This window comes from Cyprinodon variegatus, unplaced genomic scaffold (assembly GCF_000732505.1).
Source record: "Cyprinodon variegatus isolate N-32 unplaced genomic scaffold, C_variegatus-1.0 Scaffold1046, whole genome shotgun sequence".
NCBI classification, from domain to species: domain Eukaryota; kingdom Metazoa; phylum Chordata; class Actinopteri; order Cyprinodontiformes; family Cyprinodontidae; genus Cyprinodon; species Cyprinodon variegatus.
The window spans coordinates 209,986-227,143 of NW_015151499.1; the positions used below are offsets into that span (position 1 = coordinate 209,986).

At 40.7% G+C, this 17,158-nt stretch overlaps 2 protein-coding genes across 2 annotated transcripts in view; one reads left to right on the forward strand and one right to left on the reverse strand.

Moving 5' to 3' along the window:
* The first annotated feature begins 124 nt into the window (after window positions 1–124).
* On the forward strand, window positions 125–2,624 carry LOC107101037 (chromosome unknown open reading frame, human C17orf89). Its single transcript, XM_015399791.1, has 3 exons — window positions 125–371; window positions 2,273–2,383; window positions 2,459–2,624. The coding sequence occupies exons 1-3, from the start codon at window positions 291–293 to the stop codon at window positions 2,477–2,479; spliced, it is 213 nt and encodes a 70-aa protein (XP_015255277.1). The 5' UTR covers window positions 125–290; the 3' UTR covers window positions 2,480–2,624.
* Window positions 2,625–2,951: 327 nt separating this feature from the next.
* slc38a10 (solute carrier family 38 member 10) overlaps window positions 2,952–17,158 on the reverse strand; it is a 35,561-nt gene continuing 21,354 nt past the window's right edge. The window contains exons 8-16 of the mRNA XM_015399790.1: window positions 16,370–16,481; window positions 14,698–14,804; window positions 13,376–13,529; window positions 10,807–10,965; window positions 10,295–10,732; window positions 10,101–10,199; window positions 7,103–7,123; window positions 5,364–5,504; window positions 2,952–4,525 (exon numbers count right to left, since the gene is read on the reverse strand). Of these exons, the coding sequence (XP_015255276.1) occupies window positions 3,351–4,525; window positions 5,364–5,504; window positions 7,103–7,123; window positions 10,101–10,199; window positions 10,295–10,732; window positions 10,807–10,965; window positions 13,376–13,529; window positions 14,698–14,804; window positions 16,370–16,481 (2,406 nt within the window). The 3' untranslated portion in view covers window positions 2,952–3,350. The remainder of the gene's footprint in view (window positions 4,526–5,363; window positions 5,505–7,102; window positions 7,124–10,100; window positions 10,200–10,294; window positions 10,733–10,806; window positions 10,966–13,375; window positions 13,530–14,697; window positions 14,805–16,369; window positions 16,482–17,158) is intronic.

The following is a 17,158-nucleotide window of genomic DNA, read 5'->3' on the forward strand; positions in this document are numbered from 1 at the left end:
CAAGGATCAGCCAATCAGGTGCAAGAAAAGCCTCCCAGCCCTCCGCGTTCCTCAGCTGTCAGTTTGACTGGCAGCTTTATGAGCGAATCATATTTCTACAAATGATCGACGGACGTTTCTTTTTGTAACAGAGAATCCAACATGTCGGCGTCCTTGTTTGGCATGAATCTGCTGGATGACATCGGGTTATTTTGGTTTTGTTTGTGCCTTTAACGAACCAGTAAGCAGTGTTGCATTTAGACAGACTGTCATTATTGTTCTTTGTTAATGTAAAACACAAAGAACGAAGCATGTCGGGGTCAAATGTATGGAGCCGCAGCCGGGAGAGATTGAGAGTTTTCCCTGAGCTTTTAGCTCAGTGCGCAGATGAGGTGAGTTTTAACAGGAAATGTTGATGTGGCTGGAATATTAGCTTTCGTTAAAACCCGACAAGCAGACAGAACTAAAAGAGGACAATCAGACTTTTTGAAAATGTGTTTTTGCTACTCAAACATTTGGTAGCTGCCATTCACATACTGCTCTCATTCAGGGGCGGATTTAGGAAATGTGGGGCCCTAGGCAAAGACAGGTATGGGGCCCTTTGAAAGGGGAAGACAACACATAAAACAGACCCATTCTACAGATACAGACATTTTTATAGAATAGACATACATTATTTGTTCTTTCACAAGAAATAATAGATTTTTTTTTCCAACCACTAAGCCCATTCTAACTTAGCTGATTGCACCTTTCTGTGTTTCCAAAAAGGTGAAATCAAAAGTAAATAACATGATACTTCCTTTCTATAGTAGACAAGCCATGATCTGCTTATCTGTTCTCCATTTTTAATTTGAATGAAAATATCGCTTCATGAATCATGACAGCAGAGAAGATGGAGGAGAGCAGGAGGCGGGGTTACCAATCTACTTGCTCTGGAAAGCAGAGTTCGCTGCTTTTGACTTTTAAAAAAGGCATTAGATTTGGTGCTAGATGCTTTTTTTGTAATAAAAGCACCAGAGGGGTCTGAAAAGTCACTAAATATAGTGACAAAAGCATGAAGTTGGCAACACTGCTCTTCCTGTTGTTTGTTTGGACCTTTCTGCACATGCACAGCAAATGGACTGTTCCAGTGTGGTGGACAATGATGGGGGGGGCCCTGAGACACACGTAATATTATAAGCGTTCTGATGGTATTTTAACAAAAACATAATTAAAGTGCATAAATAAGTAATAGCTGTATTAACCATACATAATGAAAGAAGTTTTATGGGGCCGCAAGGAACTTAGGGCCTTAGGCAACTGCCTAATTTTGCCTAATGGTAAATCTGCCCTCGCTCTCGTTCCAAACGGATGTAATTTTTAAACCATTTCAGATTTGTGCATCATCTAAATTGTCTTAAATCTTCATTATATTTTTCAAATTCAATGATTTAAATATTTTCTGTAAGTTACATTTAGAAATGGGGAAATCCATATATATCACGTAATCTAAAACTGTTTACAAACAAGTATCTGTTTAACTGCCCTCATTAGAGATCAGTTTCATAAATACAGTCTAGTTGCATCTTCATATGAATCCTGATGTTAAATTGGAAATGCGCTAAATACAGATGAGGTCTATATTTCATCTTCTAAAGATTTAATCTTCAACCAATAATGGATGTTCACCTTCCAGCTGGACAACCTTAAACATCAAACCAGAGCTTCAATGAAATTGTTTAAATCAGAGTTCTCCAACTCTAGTCCCCCCCAATAGTTACTGTCATGTAAATTTAGGATGCATTCCTGACCTTTATGCTTCTTTATATAACACCAATCCACAACATGTCATCTAAAGACGCAAGGAAAACCAGCAGATTGCATCGTGCCGTTGATTTTTCATCCTCGATGAGCAACAGTTGATATTCACTTGCATTGTTATTGATGCTACAGCAATCCCTTACACTGAGCATGCATGCAGCAACAATGGAGAGGAAAAACTCATTTTTAAAAGGAAGAAACCTCCAGCAGAACCAGGCTCAGGACTCAACTAAATTATCTCTGTATAAAAAATAGTTCTGCAGAGTCCTGATACAGAGCAAGTCGTTCGGTTCAGGTGTGTTAGAGCAGGGTGGCATCTGGAACATAATCATTACAGGACAGTTCCTCTCAACCTTCGGTTTAGATCACATGATCAATATGGCCTGGTTAAATATAAAGGGACATCCCAGTTAAGTGAGGGTAATGAATGAAATATATTACCTGCAGTTATCTGAGATCCTAAATAGAATGTGATTGTTATATCATTATCTAGGCTGCAGTTTATGGGAAGTGTGTTGCAGCTACAACAACAGGCAACCAGGAGCTGAAGAAGGACCTGTGTGCTAAAGAGTTTGAAGCCCTAAAGACCTGCTTCACCAATGCAGTGAGTCACAATCTTTGGTTAGAGTATTGGTCTTAATGGAAATGTTGATATTTCTATTTTGTATTGTCTTTTCAGGCCAGGAAGAAAAGAAGATGAGTGGCAAACATCTGGGTTTGGTTGGCTTATCTGTGGCAGAAAACGGATGTAAAAATGATGTTGGAAATGTTTCTGAGTCAAGCTGTAATGCTCTGTGCATCTCTGTAACAAAGACAATAAATTATTTGATCAATTTTATATTTGAACAAACCAAAATTCAATTTTGGCTTTTATTGATTATCAGCAAAATGTACAAGAAAACATTTCACATACAAAAATATGCTTTTAAAATGCAAACTGAGGCTTTAGAAAATATGTTCAAACCAAAAGTCTTATCCTAGTTTTAACAATACTGTGAGAACAAGTTAAAGGGAGAAAAGAGAAAAAATAAAATGCACATTTATTATTTTTTACTGCAGGTCAGAGAAGGCACCAGCAAGAAAAAAAGGTGATTTATGAGTCAATGGTCCAAATTTAAAATAAGCACACCTGTTCAGTTAATAAGGCTACATTCACAGGTGACCTTCACTGACAACGCAACCAAACTGAGACGATTCAAAAGGATGATATCAACATGTGTGACGTCCACAAACATGAACACATTCTCTGGAGGCAGAATCCTTTAGCTGCCCCTCATAAGTACAAACAACATTAAACATTATATTCCTGCTCAGAAATATTAGAATTTGCATAGATATATTTCTATTTACACAGTGACCTTTTGGAGACGAAGCTCTTTGAAACAAAATAAGTTATATTTACATAGATTGGATAAGACTTTGGGTCATCTTCATGGTAAGGAGAGAAACTCTAAGGTCCCTAATGTTAGGGAGGCTGGATGTAAGGCAGCAGCGTGTTGCTCCACAGTATGATGAGGTTGTGCAGGTGTGGATCTGTGCTGTAAAGCCATCCAACAGGAATGTTTCTGATCTTACTCTGCTCCATCGTCCTCCGCGGCCTGTTTAATCTGCCTGGAGTGCACCACCGCCGCAGCAAGCAGCTGCTGCTCCAGGGCAACATGCAGGTCTGAGCCTCCTAACTCCAGGAGGGGCTCCAGTCCAGGGACCCCTCTGGATCCCCTGGAGTCCTTCAAGGGCCCTGCAGCTTCTCCTGCTTCCAGAGCTCTCTTCCTGCGCTTCAGATCCGTCTCTCCCTGCTCCCTCTTCCTCTCGCGGGAGCCCTGGAGGCGTGCCTGGGCTCTGACAGCCTCATCTCCTACCCCTTCTCCAGGCTTCGCTTGAGCAGCTTTTTCTTTGAGCTCTCTTCCTCCTGTTTTCAAAGCTTCCCCGTCTTCTCCCTCAGCTCCTTCTGCAGGTTGTTCAGCGTTTTTAGCTTCTATGGCCCGGTGCAGCTGGGCCAGCCGCTCCCGAGTCTCCTTTGCCTCTTGCTCTTTCTTCGCTCTCTCGTTTATTTCTTTGTCTACTTGCTGAAGCTGCTCTGCCAGGTTTGCCCTCTCTAGCTCTTTCTTTCGGATGAGCTCTTGCTCACTGATCAGCTTCTCTCTCTTCTCTCGCTCCAGTCGTTCTTTTTCCACCCGGGCCTGAACGTCCTTTTCTATTCTTTCCTTTTCAGCTCTCTCTTTGTCCAGCTGTTGCTGGGCGGCTAGTTTTTCCTGTCTCTCCTTTTCCAGGAGTGCATTTGCCAATCGTGCATGCACTTCTTTCTCTATCATTTCCCTCTGAAGTTTCTCCCTTTCCTCATTTTCATTTTGCACCTTTTTATTTTTATCCCCATCAAGAACGTCTTTCTCCAGTGCTTTTTCTTTATCCAGACTTTTTTCTTCATCTCTAACCTGAGATGCCAGATCATTCTGAAGGCCTTCAGATCTTTTCTTTCCTAGCCGCACCCCCCTTGCTCCCAGCTCACTCTGCTGCTGAGACTCCCCTCCAGCGGCGACATTAGCATCTTCCTTGTAAGCTGCTGCAGCCGCCCCTTTAGCAGGTTCAGCTTCAGCACCTGCATTCCCGGCCGGATCCTGTTTCTGCTCCACAATGGCGGCCTCTTCTCCCCCCCCAGCTGCTGCCTTCAGGTCTGATGCCACCCCAGACTCTCTGGCTTTAGCTGCTCCTGCCTCCTGGATACTTTTCTCCTCAACATCTGCTGCTCCTTTCAAATAAAAATAAAAGAAGAAAAAATCAACATTGGTTTGAAAATAATCCATTATTAACCATGTAGGTATTTAATTCCTTTCTTTAGAATAAACAATCTGGGCCTGTTGTAGGATGTCATCTTAATTATTGTACATTATTATCAAGCAGCCTTATTGAAGATAAAGAAACCACGCAATCAAAAACGGACCAAACTTGTAAAGAAGGGAGACAGGCTGCGGAAAAACCTGCTTTCATATCTGCATGTTTTCTCAAACACGTCATATAAATATTGGGAGGTTTCTGCTCCTCCACAATCAGTTGCAGCATCGAACGGAGCAAACAAGGAAGTATTTTATTCAGCAGGATATAACGTACGCATCAGTGCTTTCTTTGACAGTGTTACAGTTACACTGGATTAATCATCTCGTGTGGAGTTTGGAGATCCGTGCTCTTCCTCTCTGTTGGGAACTTTACTCAATGCAGCGTATTCCATTTCATGAGCAGATAGGGTTTTCTCTCCTTTAGAGAATCTGGATCTTTAATTTTAGCTGCTTGATGAGATTCAAAAAGCTGCACCCAGAGCAGCAGCAGGACCGGCTGCATATAGAAGCTGTTACACGTGTACTAGCCTGGTGCAGGTCCCTATTCTTTATAAATCCCTGAATTAAAATGGACAGGTGCTGGGTGGCCACCATAGTTAGCACTGCTCCTCCATGCAGAACGCAGTGGTTTAACCACAGCTTTTCCATTTACTAATACATTCCAGGGACACTCGGGGGAACATATCAAGATCTCAGCTCATTGGGGAGTGTTGGATACAACAAATCTGCGGTGCATGTGATGCATTTACACACCGCCTGGCTGTTTCTGGTGGATTTCCTTGTGCTGCTCCTCTATGACAGCCAGTAGTTTCTCCTGCTGGTCCAGAAGTCTCTTCTGTTGCTCCTGCTGCTCCTTGATCACCTGCAGCAGCACCGCATGGTCCAGCTGGCCTTCTGCATACAGACAACAACATCCAGTTGAACGAACAGATCCAGAGGTAGAAAAGGGAAAGAATACGAATCTCCAGAACACAACTATAGACCGCAGGCTTAGAAATGAGTCAATGAAGGACAAACTATGTTAGGAGGAGACAGAGGATAGATGCTTTACTTGCTAAGAGACGCACCAATCAGATCACCGCTCTCTTAAATATTTCTCCTTTGGAAAATGAACATTTATTTTCTCCAGCCTTCTTGATTTACAGTGAATGACTGTCAGTTATGACTGACTGGGCAAGTTCTGCTACTGAGAAAGATGATTATTTTTAATCAAAGCTACACTTTAACCATAAGAGAGAAAATAAAAAACAGGAAATCAAATAAGTGTTTGGTCAACCAGAAATAAGCAAGATGTTTGGTCCTCAAAGAGCCTCTTTTTAGGAAGCTCTTCTGTTCTCATCTCATTGTATTAATGACATTCATTTGAACTGCTCATCTGTATGAAGGCCAAATGTCCACAGACATTAAAATAAAATACTATTTTGAAAACCACAGAGCTGCTGAAGGTCTAAAGAAGAAAGTTGTAGACCTGCACCAGTTTGGAGGAGTGAATCTATACTAGGCAGCAGGTCGGTGGGAAGAAATCCACAATAACTGGAACAAAATGGAAGACGTATGAGATCACAGATAATCTTCATCTAAAATGAACCTGATCAATGATCTGCTGAGACCAAAGTAAGGAGGGCCACTGGCCTCCAGACCTCAACCCCACAGAAAACTCATGGAGGGAGTTAAAAGCTGTTGCCCAATTAAAACCCCCCAAAAAATCCCTTCCTTAGCGGAATGGGCCAAAATACCGTCACGTGTAATAAACCTGGTGAAGACTTGGAGAAAACGTTTGACCTCCATCATTGCCAAAAAGGTTGTGTTTCAAAGTACGGAGTAGAACTTTAGTTCTTGACCAAATACTTATTTTCCACCATTGTTTACAAATCAGTTCTTTAAAAATGCTACAGTGAGATATCCTGCTTTCTCATTCTGTCTCTTAAAGTGTACCTATGCCTCTCATCTTTCTAAGTAAGAGATTATGCACATTTCGAGGCTTAATAAATACTTTTTTGCCTCACAGTAAACCCTTTTAAATGTTTCTATTAAAAGAAAGGGAATGTCCCACTGGGTGCGAGAGCAACAGGTATAAAGAAAGATTTACAAATTTAAAATAAAGACAAAAAGATCCCTGAGTAGCATCAATAATCAGTTAGGCTGTTAGCAAAAGAGCAGTTATCGAGCATTCAATGGAAAATGTAGATTTTTAAGATCTAAGATTTTGAAAAGTCATTTAAATCTATGAGAAAGCAGAACACTTTGCCTTCCTGTTATCTGCTTAAAGCCCTGATCTTTCTTGCTATCTTAACCATAGATATGACTCAATATGCTGTCAAAATAATATTTTTCTTCTGGTCAACCACAGATTTGATTGTTTTTTGGTGCGTCTCTATTCACCCTTACTGGTCAGTGATGTAGCATTTAGTATTAAGGTCAGTAATGATTATTGATCAGCTGCTGAATGAATGACAGGTTAAAAACAGAGAATAGAAAGAAGAAATCCATACCTGCAACCAGCTTTTTAATCACTGCAATTTGAATCCGCCAGAGAGAAGGAAGGAAGGGAAAGAGGTTAAGAAGAGGAGAAAAAGGAAGCAAAAGTAAATAACAGAATATAAGAGTGAACAAGGCAGATCATGCTGCTAAGAGCATGAAAAGTCAGCAAGTAAAATAAGACTGCCATGTGTTTACAGCTCTAACAAATTAAGAATGGGCTGCAAAGATAAAATAAGGTACAACAAGCAAAGAGAAATAAAGACCAGAAGCAACAAAACAAGCAACCTTTCCGGGAACCAGCAGTCTCACCCAGTATCCAGTCTATTCCCACTTAAGGAACCAGAACCAAAATCAGGCAGAAGTGGATAGAAATACCCAAAAACCAGCCAAGAGGAATGTTTGTTTACATTAAATCAGTTCTGGATTTTTATTTCAGGTGAAGATCTGCTTTCCATGCTTTAACGTTTGAGACGCAACATTTTTAGATCATTTGCAACACTTAGTGCACATGCAAAACAAAAACAATGCATGTGCAAATTTAGCTCCACTTCTTTGTAATCTTTGAAGATGAAACAGTAGGTCTGGAAAAAAAAACAAAAACTAACACTAAACACCACTCTGAACCCAGAATCCACATGGAAACACACGGGGATGGCAGAGCAATGCTACGTTCACACCGCACGCAGCAGAAGCAGAAGTACAAGTTTAGTTCTGACGCGCGGCTGAAGCATCTTTGCTGCTCTAGCTGCGCTGTCGTAAAGTGGGTCTGATGCGCGTTGGGCGGAGCTACCCTAGCCTTTCTTTGCCTTTAATAATGGCGGATGAAATCAAGAGTCGCTTGGCTTATTTTAATGAATAATGCTAAGTTTAGACTGCAAGTAGCAAAAAGCTCCTGCTGCTTCATTTTTGCTGCTTGTCCACATTAAGGTCAGACGTCCAGTAAAGTGTGTCCAGATGTGTCTAATGCTCCTGTGTTAATGGCAGTGAGCAGCTTTGCCAAATTTGCTGTTACATGTTAAAAAGTATTTTTAATGTTTTTTAAGAGAGAAAGTCCACCTGAGAACTTCATCAAGATTTACCCTCCTGCCTTCATATATTATTTCGCTGTCGAGCCGCTCAGACCCCCTGAACACCGGCGGTGCTCTGTCCCTGGAAATCCCCTTCAATGGAAGCCTCCGGCCCGGTTGCCTCTTTGAGCTTTTCTGCTACTGTTCCTGGCGGCTGGAAGGCGTTTTTCACATACTTAATCCAAACTGCAGGCGCCAGAATATTAAAATGTAACAAATTTTGTCGGCAGGTTTCTACATTTGAAGTTAATTTAGGTGTTAATAAACTGTTTCAGAGGAGTGATCATAGCGCTCTGCATCAGCAGCGATGTGTCTGTCTCCCTGCCAGCTCCCAGATCAGCTTCTCTGATTGGTTGATGTGGCGCGTTGAGCAGACAAAGTTCCATTTTTCCAACTCCAGCAGCTGCTTTTGAAGTGCATCCTGCACGTCAGATGCTCAGAAGCTCTTGAAGCGCTGCTTCAGCTGCTCAGACGTTCAGCTCCTGCTGCTAAAAACGCGCTGCAGGACTTTTGCTGCACCTTGATGCTCGTCAACCATAGACTTTGCATGTAAACCAGCTGCTTCTGCTGCCTCTAAGCACATGCGGTCTGAACGTAGCATAATGCTCAGCCTCTTCTGTAGCAGGGCAGCCGATCAAGTTAAAGTTGATATGAGGATTGATAAAGGAAAAGCTGGAAAGCAACGCGTCACTGGGTCCGAGGTTCACCTTCTGAAACAAAACCCCTAAACACATCACCATGGTTACCACTGGAAGGGTTTGCTTCAAAGCTGTTCATTTGACAAACTGGGACTTTAGATCCGCTGCTTACATTTCATTCTCAAGCTAAATGAGATTAAGCTATTTTTGCACTGAAAGGTTTATTTATAAAAACTGTAATATCTACAGCACATCATGACACACAGGCTGATATATTTTCTTTGTTTATTTAACCAAACTAACAGCTAAAGACATAAAATCAAATAGTTTTTCTGCAGCATAACCAACTCCATGGCTATGTCCGAATGCCCGCCCTAATCACTATATAGTGGTTACACCATTTCAGATGACTGTCCAAATGTCTAGTGGATGAAAAAGTAGCGGACTCGAAATTTCCCACAATGCACCTCGAAAGGTAGTGATCCTCCGTGGTCACTAATCAAGCAGATATATCCCAGATTGCTTTGCAAGGAGAGCTCTCCTTGCAAAGCATCATGGTATTTTTTGTTGCGCAGACAAAAGACAAAGATGGCGCAGGGAGGCGGAGTTAAGTGACTAACAGGAAGTGAAAAGTAGTGATCATCTGTCAGAATGGTCAGTTAACTGAGCTCACTATAAAGTCCACTATATAGTCGCCGCTCTGTATAGTGATTGAAGGGTTAGAGCTTAGTGCAGACATTGGGACACAGCCAAAGAATGCTGTAGTTGCAGCCCAGTATCCTGAATACGCCGTATGTTGTGGCTCCCTGACTCCGCCCACAGTCCTGCTTTATTAATCTGTCCAAAACGTCATCATTATCACCTTAAGGTTGCTGTTATCCCTGTTGCCTGTGAACCATTTTTTAGCCAAAGTTTTTATTTCATTCAACTATCCCCCAAAGAAGAATGGTCAGAAAAAACATTTTATCTGATAGTTCTCCAGAATATACAATGATGTATGTAAACTGACAGAATGTGAAAAAGGCAGGTGGGCGTTATTACTGGTGCAACAAACCCATAAACCTTGTTAAAGCTGCTTTTAAATAGATGTGGTTGCAGCTTAACACATCAGGCTTTAAGGGTCCAAGGAGGCCAATGTAGAGTCTCCCCTAGTAGGACAGAAATTATACTGGATGGCTGCTCTGCTAAGGTTTAAAGACTTGTTTCATCCTTAATGATGCTTTTTTCCTGCCTTTTCTCCACTACATCTTATCCTCATGTATCTTTCTAACTTATTTGAAAGCAGAGGTCTCAGCTTAACCTACCGTCCATCTTCTCATCTGCTGTATCTTTGCTGTTTGCAGCTGCAGGCCCGTCTGCAGCTGCGGCTTTGTCTCCAGCAGGATGAGGCTCTTCTTCAGAACCTGGAGCCAGAAAAATTTATGGATTAAAAAAAAGCCAAAATCACTGGAACAGAAATGCTGCATATGTGTTTATAAAGACCTGTTGAAATATTTACCCTTTTCTGCATTGTTGGCTTGTTTACCACCTTCTTCGTTACGTGCTGCTGCCTGATTGGCTGCCACATCTGCGTCTTTATTAGCAGCGTCTCTGACAGGTTTATCCGCGTCCTGAAGAGGAGCTGAATCCTGTTTGCCTAACTCTCCAACATGCTTCTCCAGCACCTCATTGGACGCCACCTGGCCACCCACCTTCCCCTCCTTCTCCTTCTCCTTCCCTTCAGCAGCCCCTGCTGGTTTCACTTCAACGTTTTCATCTTTCCTGTCCTCTGCCTTCGGAGCGGGGCCCAGTTCCTTCCGCTGTGGTTCCTCTTTGACATCTTCTTCGGCTTGCTTCTTTTCCTCTTCTGGTTTTACGTTGTTCTTCCCTGAGTCTACCCTCACTTCATCTTCGGGGATGGGCGGTTCGTGACGATGATCTTCCCCCTCTGGCACAGCTACGGCGGAGTGAACAGACGTCAGAGATTCTATGCGGCTTGAGATCAGGTGAGTTTTACAGTTTGCTTCTTACCGGCATCGGGACGATCCAGCTGCACCACTTCCTCTTCCTTCCTCTCATCTGGTCCCTTGATCTGGGGAGGCTCAGCATCTCTCTCTGCAGGTTGCAGCACATTTCCTTCTGGAAGATCAGGCTTCTCTATTTCTACTGGTTTCTTGCCTACAGAGTCGTCTGTGAAAAAAACAAGAGTTCGTCACAGCTTCAAACCTCTTTCAATCATTGTTTATTAAGAGTTATTTTAAGTCTTTTGGTAATGTCAACATTTTTTAAGTTTTAACTTTTCCTACCCTTTGTAAAGTAGCTTTTTATAAACAGCAAAAACTGATGATCTGCATATTAAACAAGTGTTGATTTCTGGTCTTCTATGCAAAATCTACCTTACTTGCTTAAATTAAGGGAAAATGCACTTATTTCAAGGAAAATCAAGTTTTATTTTCAGCTTTTTCATGCCTAGATATAAATCTTTACAAAATTAATAACCAAAAGTTCTTTTTTTATAAAAAACTAACATATCAAAGCATATAACAGCATTGGGGAGGGGCGGCCTAGTGGTTAGGGCATAAAGCTTGGAATTCTGAGGTTCTGGGTTTGAGCCCAACTCCCACAGAATGCCCCTCTGGGCCTCTGAGCAAGACACTCAACCCCACACTTCTCCCCGGTGGCGCAAAATGGCAGCCCACTGCTCCCCAAGGGGGAAAGGTAAATCTCTCCATGTGAGATTGATACAGTTCAATTATTAACACAAAGACAGATTTTTTTAGTGTTTCCTCATTTAAAATGTAATGATTATAAAGAGTAGCTAATGAAGTGCCCATATTTAGCTCTTTTTAAGCATTTCTAACTAATGTTCCTGGTCAGGGAGTGTTTTTACAGAGGGAAAGCAGCAGTTCTGCATCAGTGGCTCTTAAATGTCCTGACTTCCAGCTACAATCTCCCCTTATGAATCTGCCTAAAACTTCAATGAGCTTTGCTTCATAATCTTCAGGCTGATGTCATCCCTGTTGTTTGTGCTCCACTTTCTAGCACAAGTTTTCCTTCCACTGAACTTTCCATTGATACGGTTACAACTAGAACACTTTGCATGGCTTTAACATTCGTGTCAGTTGAGCAACTGTCCCTTTAGCTGTCTTTGACAGGACAGTGGAACATTTCTGTTAGAAAAGGATTCTTTTATTGGTCTTAAGAGACATTTAGAGTCCATGTTTCATTTAATGTGAACCATAAGCATTAGAAATAAATATTTAGATTAGAGCTGAAACAATGAAGAGGATTAATTGTGATTAATTGATTATTCAAAGAATTCTCAACTAATTTGGTGATCAATTAATCGTTAACTGGAGTGTAGACTGTAAAATATGCCTTTAGCTGACAAAGCAACCCAATAAGAGCAGTATTTATATCAAAATGTAAAAAATATATTTTAACGTTTTGCATCTAAGATAAAAATAACTTTTGTCTATCAATCAGCTCTATCCAGACCTGCTGCAGTTCAAATGTTTTAGTGTTACCCCGTTTAATTTCTTAAAAAAAACTTTCTTTAAGGAATCTTTGGCTATATGATTATTAATCGATTAATCAAAAAAATGATTCCCTTAAATTGAATTGTTGAAACAAATCATTTCTTTATGATGTATGAATTTATAAAATGCAACTTTATTTTACCACAAGTCTGCCAACTGTTCTTGAAGCTGTTGTTTTCAAAAGATCCTCTAGGTGGCAGCAAATACTAAACCTATATAACTGCATTAAACAGGGAAAAGGTAAAAAGATTTAAAACTAACAGGAAGTAGGTGTATAATTAGCTCAATGTGAACAAATAATAGCAGAATGATAAAGGAAAAGGCAAACACAGAGTGGTCAAAAGGGAAATAATATGAGGAAATAAATAAAATAAAAAATACTGCATTTAAATGAAGGACATTCCCACTATAAGACATTATAAGACTCCTGTGTTACCTGAAAGTAGCAAACCTGGATAAAAATGTTCTCAGACTCCTATTTTCATCCTTCATTTGCTTCTTATGTTGTGAGCCTGCAGTCATTGTATAGCTGCCACCAGAGGAATGAGGGTGGATGAGGCTGAAGACAGTGAATTTTAAGGGGTTGGGGGCTGGTAGGAGAAATGAACACAGGCTGAGAGAAATTGCTGGAGTTTGAAGGGCATCAATCCCGCTTCATCAATGTCAAGAAGTGAGCGCGGCTTTCAGATATTATCAAGAGGTTATCTCCTCACCCTGCCTGTCTCTTTTCCTCTCAGGTAAATAATAGAAGAACATTCTTCCACTGTGGCGCTGCGCTTTTGTTTTTATCTCTGTGGCACTTTGCCTTAAGATAATTTCTTCTTAAAGCTTGCTTAATCTGCAGGGAATTTCAAAGAAACAACCACCGTCCTTCTATTGCTGGGGCATTTAACATGAAATAATTACAGTCAGTGGTGCCGGCCCATCTTACACTCAGCAGACGGCCTCAGCTCCAGCGTGCCGAGGTAAATGTTTCAACGGCTCATTAGTAAACCACTTTCATTTACAGTCCATCAAGCGGCTAAGTGTCTGCAGCCATTAGAGGAAGTCGTGATCTTTACCGTGGGGGTCAGGCAGGTTTGGTAGAGGGAGGATATTCTTGTTAGGTGCCGGGGGAGGAGGAGCTGGGACTCTGTAGCTGGGGCTGCTTCTTGACACTGAGAGCGTGGTGAAGGTGCTGACCAGGAGGATTCCCAGACCGACGCAAAGAACCAGCTACAGGACAGACGGACGAGACAGAGAAAAGTTCAAAAAGAGCAATTAGAAATGCATTCCTCTGGAAACAGCTTCAGGGACTCCTAGCTTAGGTAGGAGAATCACCCCACAAAACTATGATTAGTCAGCAACTCTACAACTAGCAGGATAAAGCTCATTCTTAGCTGCAGGAGTTTTAAACTTTATTAAAAATCCTGCAGGACAGACTGTAAATATGTGGACACTGATTAAACAAAGCCATAAATGAATGTTTGGTCACACCAGGATTCACCATCTAGAGCTGCAACTGGCCTCTGGTCTTTATACAGAGAGTTAGAAAAACTGATGATTTTAAATAGAAATACAAAAACAAAAACTGTTTTTTCTTTAATTCAATGACTGCATTGCATTTCCACAACAAAATGACAACAGGTTACCATTAGGTTGAAAACTATGTCATCCTTCTTTCTTTAAAGAATTTTCCACCAACATCAACACACCATAAAAGCTCCAGTATCCATTCTCTTTTGTTAAAGTTTTTTGTAACTATAAAATCTAAATTAGAAAAAACATTTTCTTTATTAGATGACAACAAAGGTCATGTAGATAGCTTATATACCAATAGCAGCTCTAAACAGATGTTATCCAGATAGGCTAGATGTATTCCAAAGAATGCTGGTGAAGATTCTCAGTCATCCAGGTCAGAGTCATTACAAATAAGTTAAAAACAATCCACTGGACTTTGTTTCCAAGTTTGAAGATGTTTCACTTCCCATCCAGGAAGCCTTGTTTTTGTTTTCAATTTGCCTGTTTTCTAGACAAGGCTTTGTTGGGCTGCTGTATAAAGCTTCTAACTCGACGTTTTTTCAGACATTTTGAACTGAAAAAGCTTCCTGGATGGGAAGCGAAACGTCTTCAAACGTGGAAACAAAGTCCAGTAGATTGTTTTCAACTATTTTTTTGGTATTCCAAAGAATATGAAGAAATAACTCCAGTGAAAACTGGGGATACAAAACTTTAGATGTTCATTTGTCAACAATTAGAGAATAAAACTTTGAATAATCATATTGTGCTTTGTCTACCACATAAAAGCTTTGATGTTTTAAGTTTAATGTGACAAATGTGAGAAAGTTAAACAGGAAGAAGACAAAATGTTTTCTCAGAACAATAAATATCAGCAACTGAAAACCTGAGAAATGAAGCCATTCTTCTGGATCTTTCTGTAGATGAGAGCAGGACATATGAAGCATATGAGACTACCCATGGTGGCACCAGTCAGACCCAGGATGGTTTCCACTGAAAAACAGGAAGGACAACCTGTTTACAGTACATGCATCGGCTGATATTAAAATAAACAAATACATATATAATGGGAGATCTGTGAGCAACAAAACATAGCGTCAGGTAAAAATTAGTAGAAAAGGTTATAAAGAAAAAAAGCTGCTGGTGATGCTGGATGGTTTATTCCACAGGATAATTAGATTACTTTTAAAAAATAACAATATAGCTTCCTGATTTAGACCTCTGAGTGGATTTCTCACCATCTTATGCAAAAATAAACCCTTGTGTAGGTGTAAACTGATTATTATAGAGCTGAAACAATGAGATTAATCGTGATTAATCATTTACTGAAATAATTGTTAACTATTTAAGCAATCGATTGTTAACCGGAGTATAGAGACTGTAAAACATGCCTTTAGCTGACAGTGGAACCCACTTAGAGCAGGAATTATTCCAAGGTTGTAAAAAACAAACATTTTGCATTCATCCATTTCCCATCATGCTTTATCCCAGCTGGGGTCACAAGGGTTACTGGTGCCTTTCTCCCGCTGTCTACGGGCAAGAAGCGGGGTTCAACCCTGGACAGGTCACCAGTTAATCGCAGGGCAACACAGACACCTAACGAGAACTGCAAAGCAAACTCCATTCAGAAAGGCCCCAGGCCAGGAATCTAACCCGGAACCTTCTTATTGCAAGGCAGCAGTGCTACCCACTGCACCACTGAGCAGCGTTTAAGATAAAATAAGATACATTTTGTCAATATGCTCTTTTAAGAACACCTCAAGTGGAAAATTTGAGTTTCACCTGCTTTTATTTTGAAAAAAAAAAGTCTTCTTTAAAGAATCTTTGGCTATCAGATTATTAATCCAAAAAAAATACTCAACAGATTAATGGATTTGCTAAATAATAGTTAGTTGCAGCCCTACATTAATAGGCGGTACCACACTGTGCTGCTCCTGGCAGGAAACATACAGCAATGGCACCAAGCTCTGCAGCTCAGGATCACCGTGCTGGGCATCAGGCCCAGAACCCTATCGCTCATCCAGAGGACGGACACCATATTGTTTTGCTCAGATTTAGTGTCCATTCTCCCCGGGGTCCTCACTTCCTTTCTCCTCAGTCTATTAGTGTGATTAGATACACAAAGACCCCCCCTCTGCCCATCTGCTTGTGTGGTCGACCAATCAAAGCTTTAACAAACAGTAAATAAGAAAAAAGGATGAATAAAGTAAAGCTAAGCATTTAACCTTTCCATCTCCTCTGTTTTTAGAGGCGTTTGCTGAGGATAAACTAACCTAAGGAACCTGAGTGAGCGCCAGCATTGCTGTGGACATGAACTTGTCTTTGTGTGGTTTTAAGTGTGTGCAGAGCTGGAGAGAATAACTGCCCTATCTACCCGTCAGCCCATCTAAAAGGAGATAAAAGTTGGGGCCCTGATTTAAAGACTGTGTTAGAGTGTGACAGTCACTGACTCGTAAAGTCACATTCACACACATCGTAAAGCTCCCCAGCTGCTCCGCCCACATAAAGGAACACATGCACCTTAAAGGCCTCCACACACACACACACACAGGATTCACCATTAGGGATGAGAATGCCTCCCAGCATGGTGCCAAAAACAATGCAGAGGGTGATCATCTTGAAGCGTAGAGGGGGCATGTAACCTCCGGCAGCAAATGTCCCGTCTTTCTGCTGTTGGATGAAAACAGGAATCAGGTTTGAAGAAAGGAAGAAGAAATCGACCACAAAACAACAAAAAAAAAACTGATGATTTTTGTATCCTGGGGGAAAGTAAACAAAGTCTTTAATCAACATTCTACAGCTTCAAAAGTATTCACACCCATTTCTTTCAGTTTTTCCACATTGCAGCTACAAGCTTTAAAGCATTTCATCAGAGTTGTATGCAGAAGACCTTTTTTAACTTATATTCTATTATTTATTTTTTTATGTCTTTTGCATTTGTGCAGCATTCTTTGTAGTTTTATGTCATTTAAAATGATTAATAAACCAGTGGTACGCTATGTGTTACTGTTCAATGAGGCCTGCATTTTGTATTTAGCTTTTCTGAGTCATTATTTGTTGTTCTGGACAATTTTAGTTTTTTATGAGCTTCATACATCTACAAATGTTTCAGCGAAGCTCCTGAGGCTCAGTCCGACTGATTGGATGGCGTCTTATCAGGAAGCTTCAAGTACTGCACTATCAATTGTTAAAATATGGGCTTTAATTGGCCGTTCAAATAGGTTTGCATTTTTTTCATAATCAAACTCTAGCCCTGTTTCATCTAAAGCTCACATCACACAAACATTTCAAACAACTTTTAAAATATATATATATATATATATATATATATATATATATATATATAT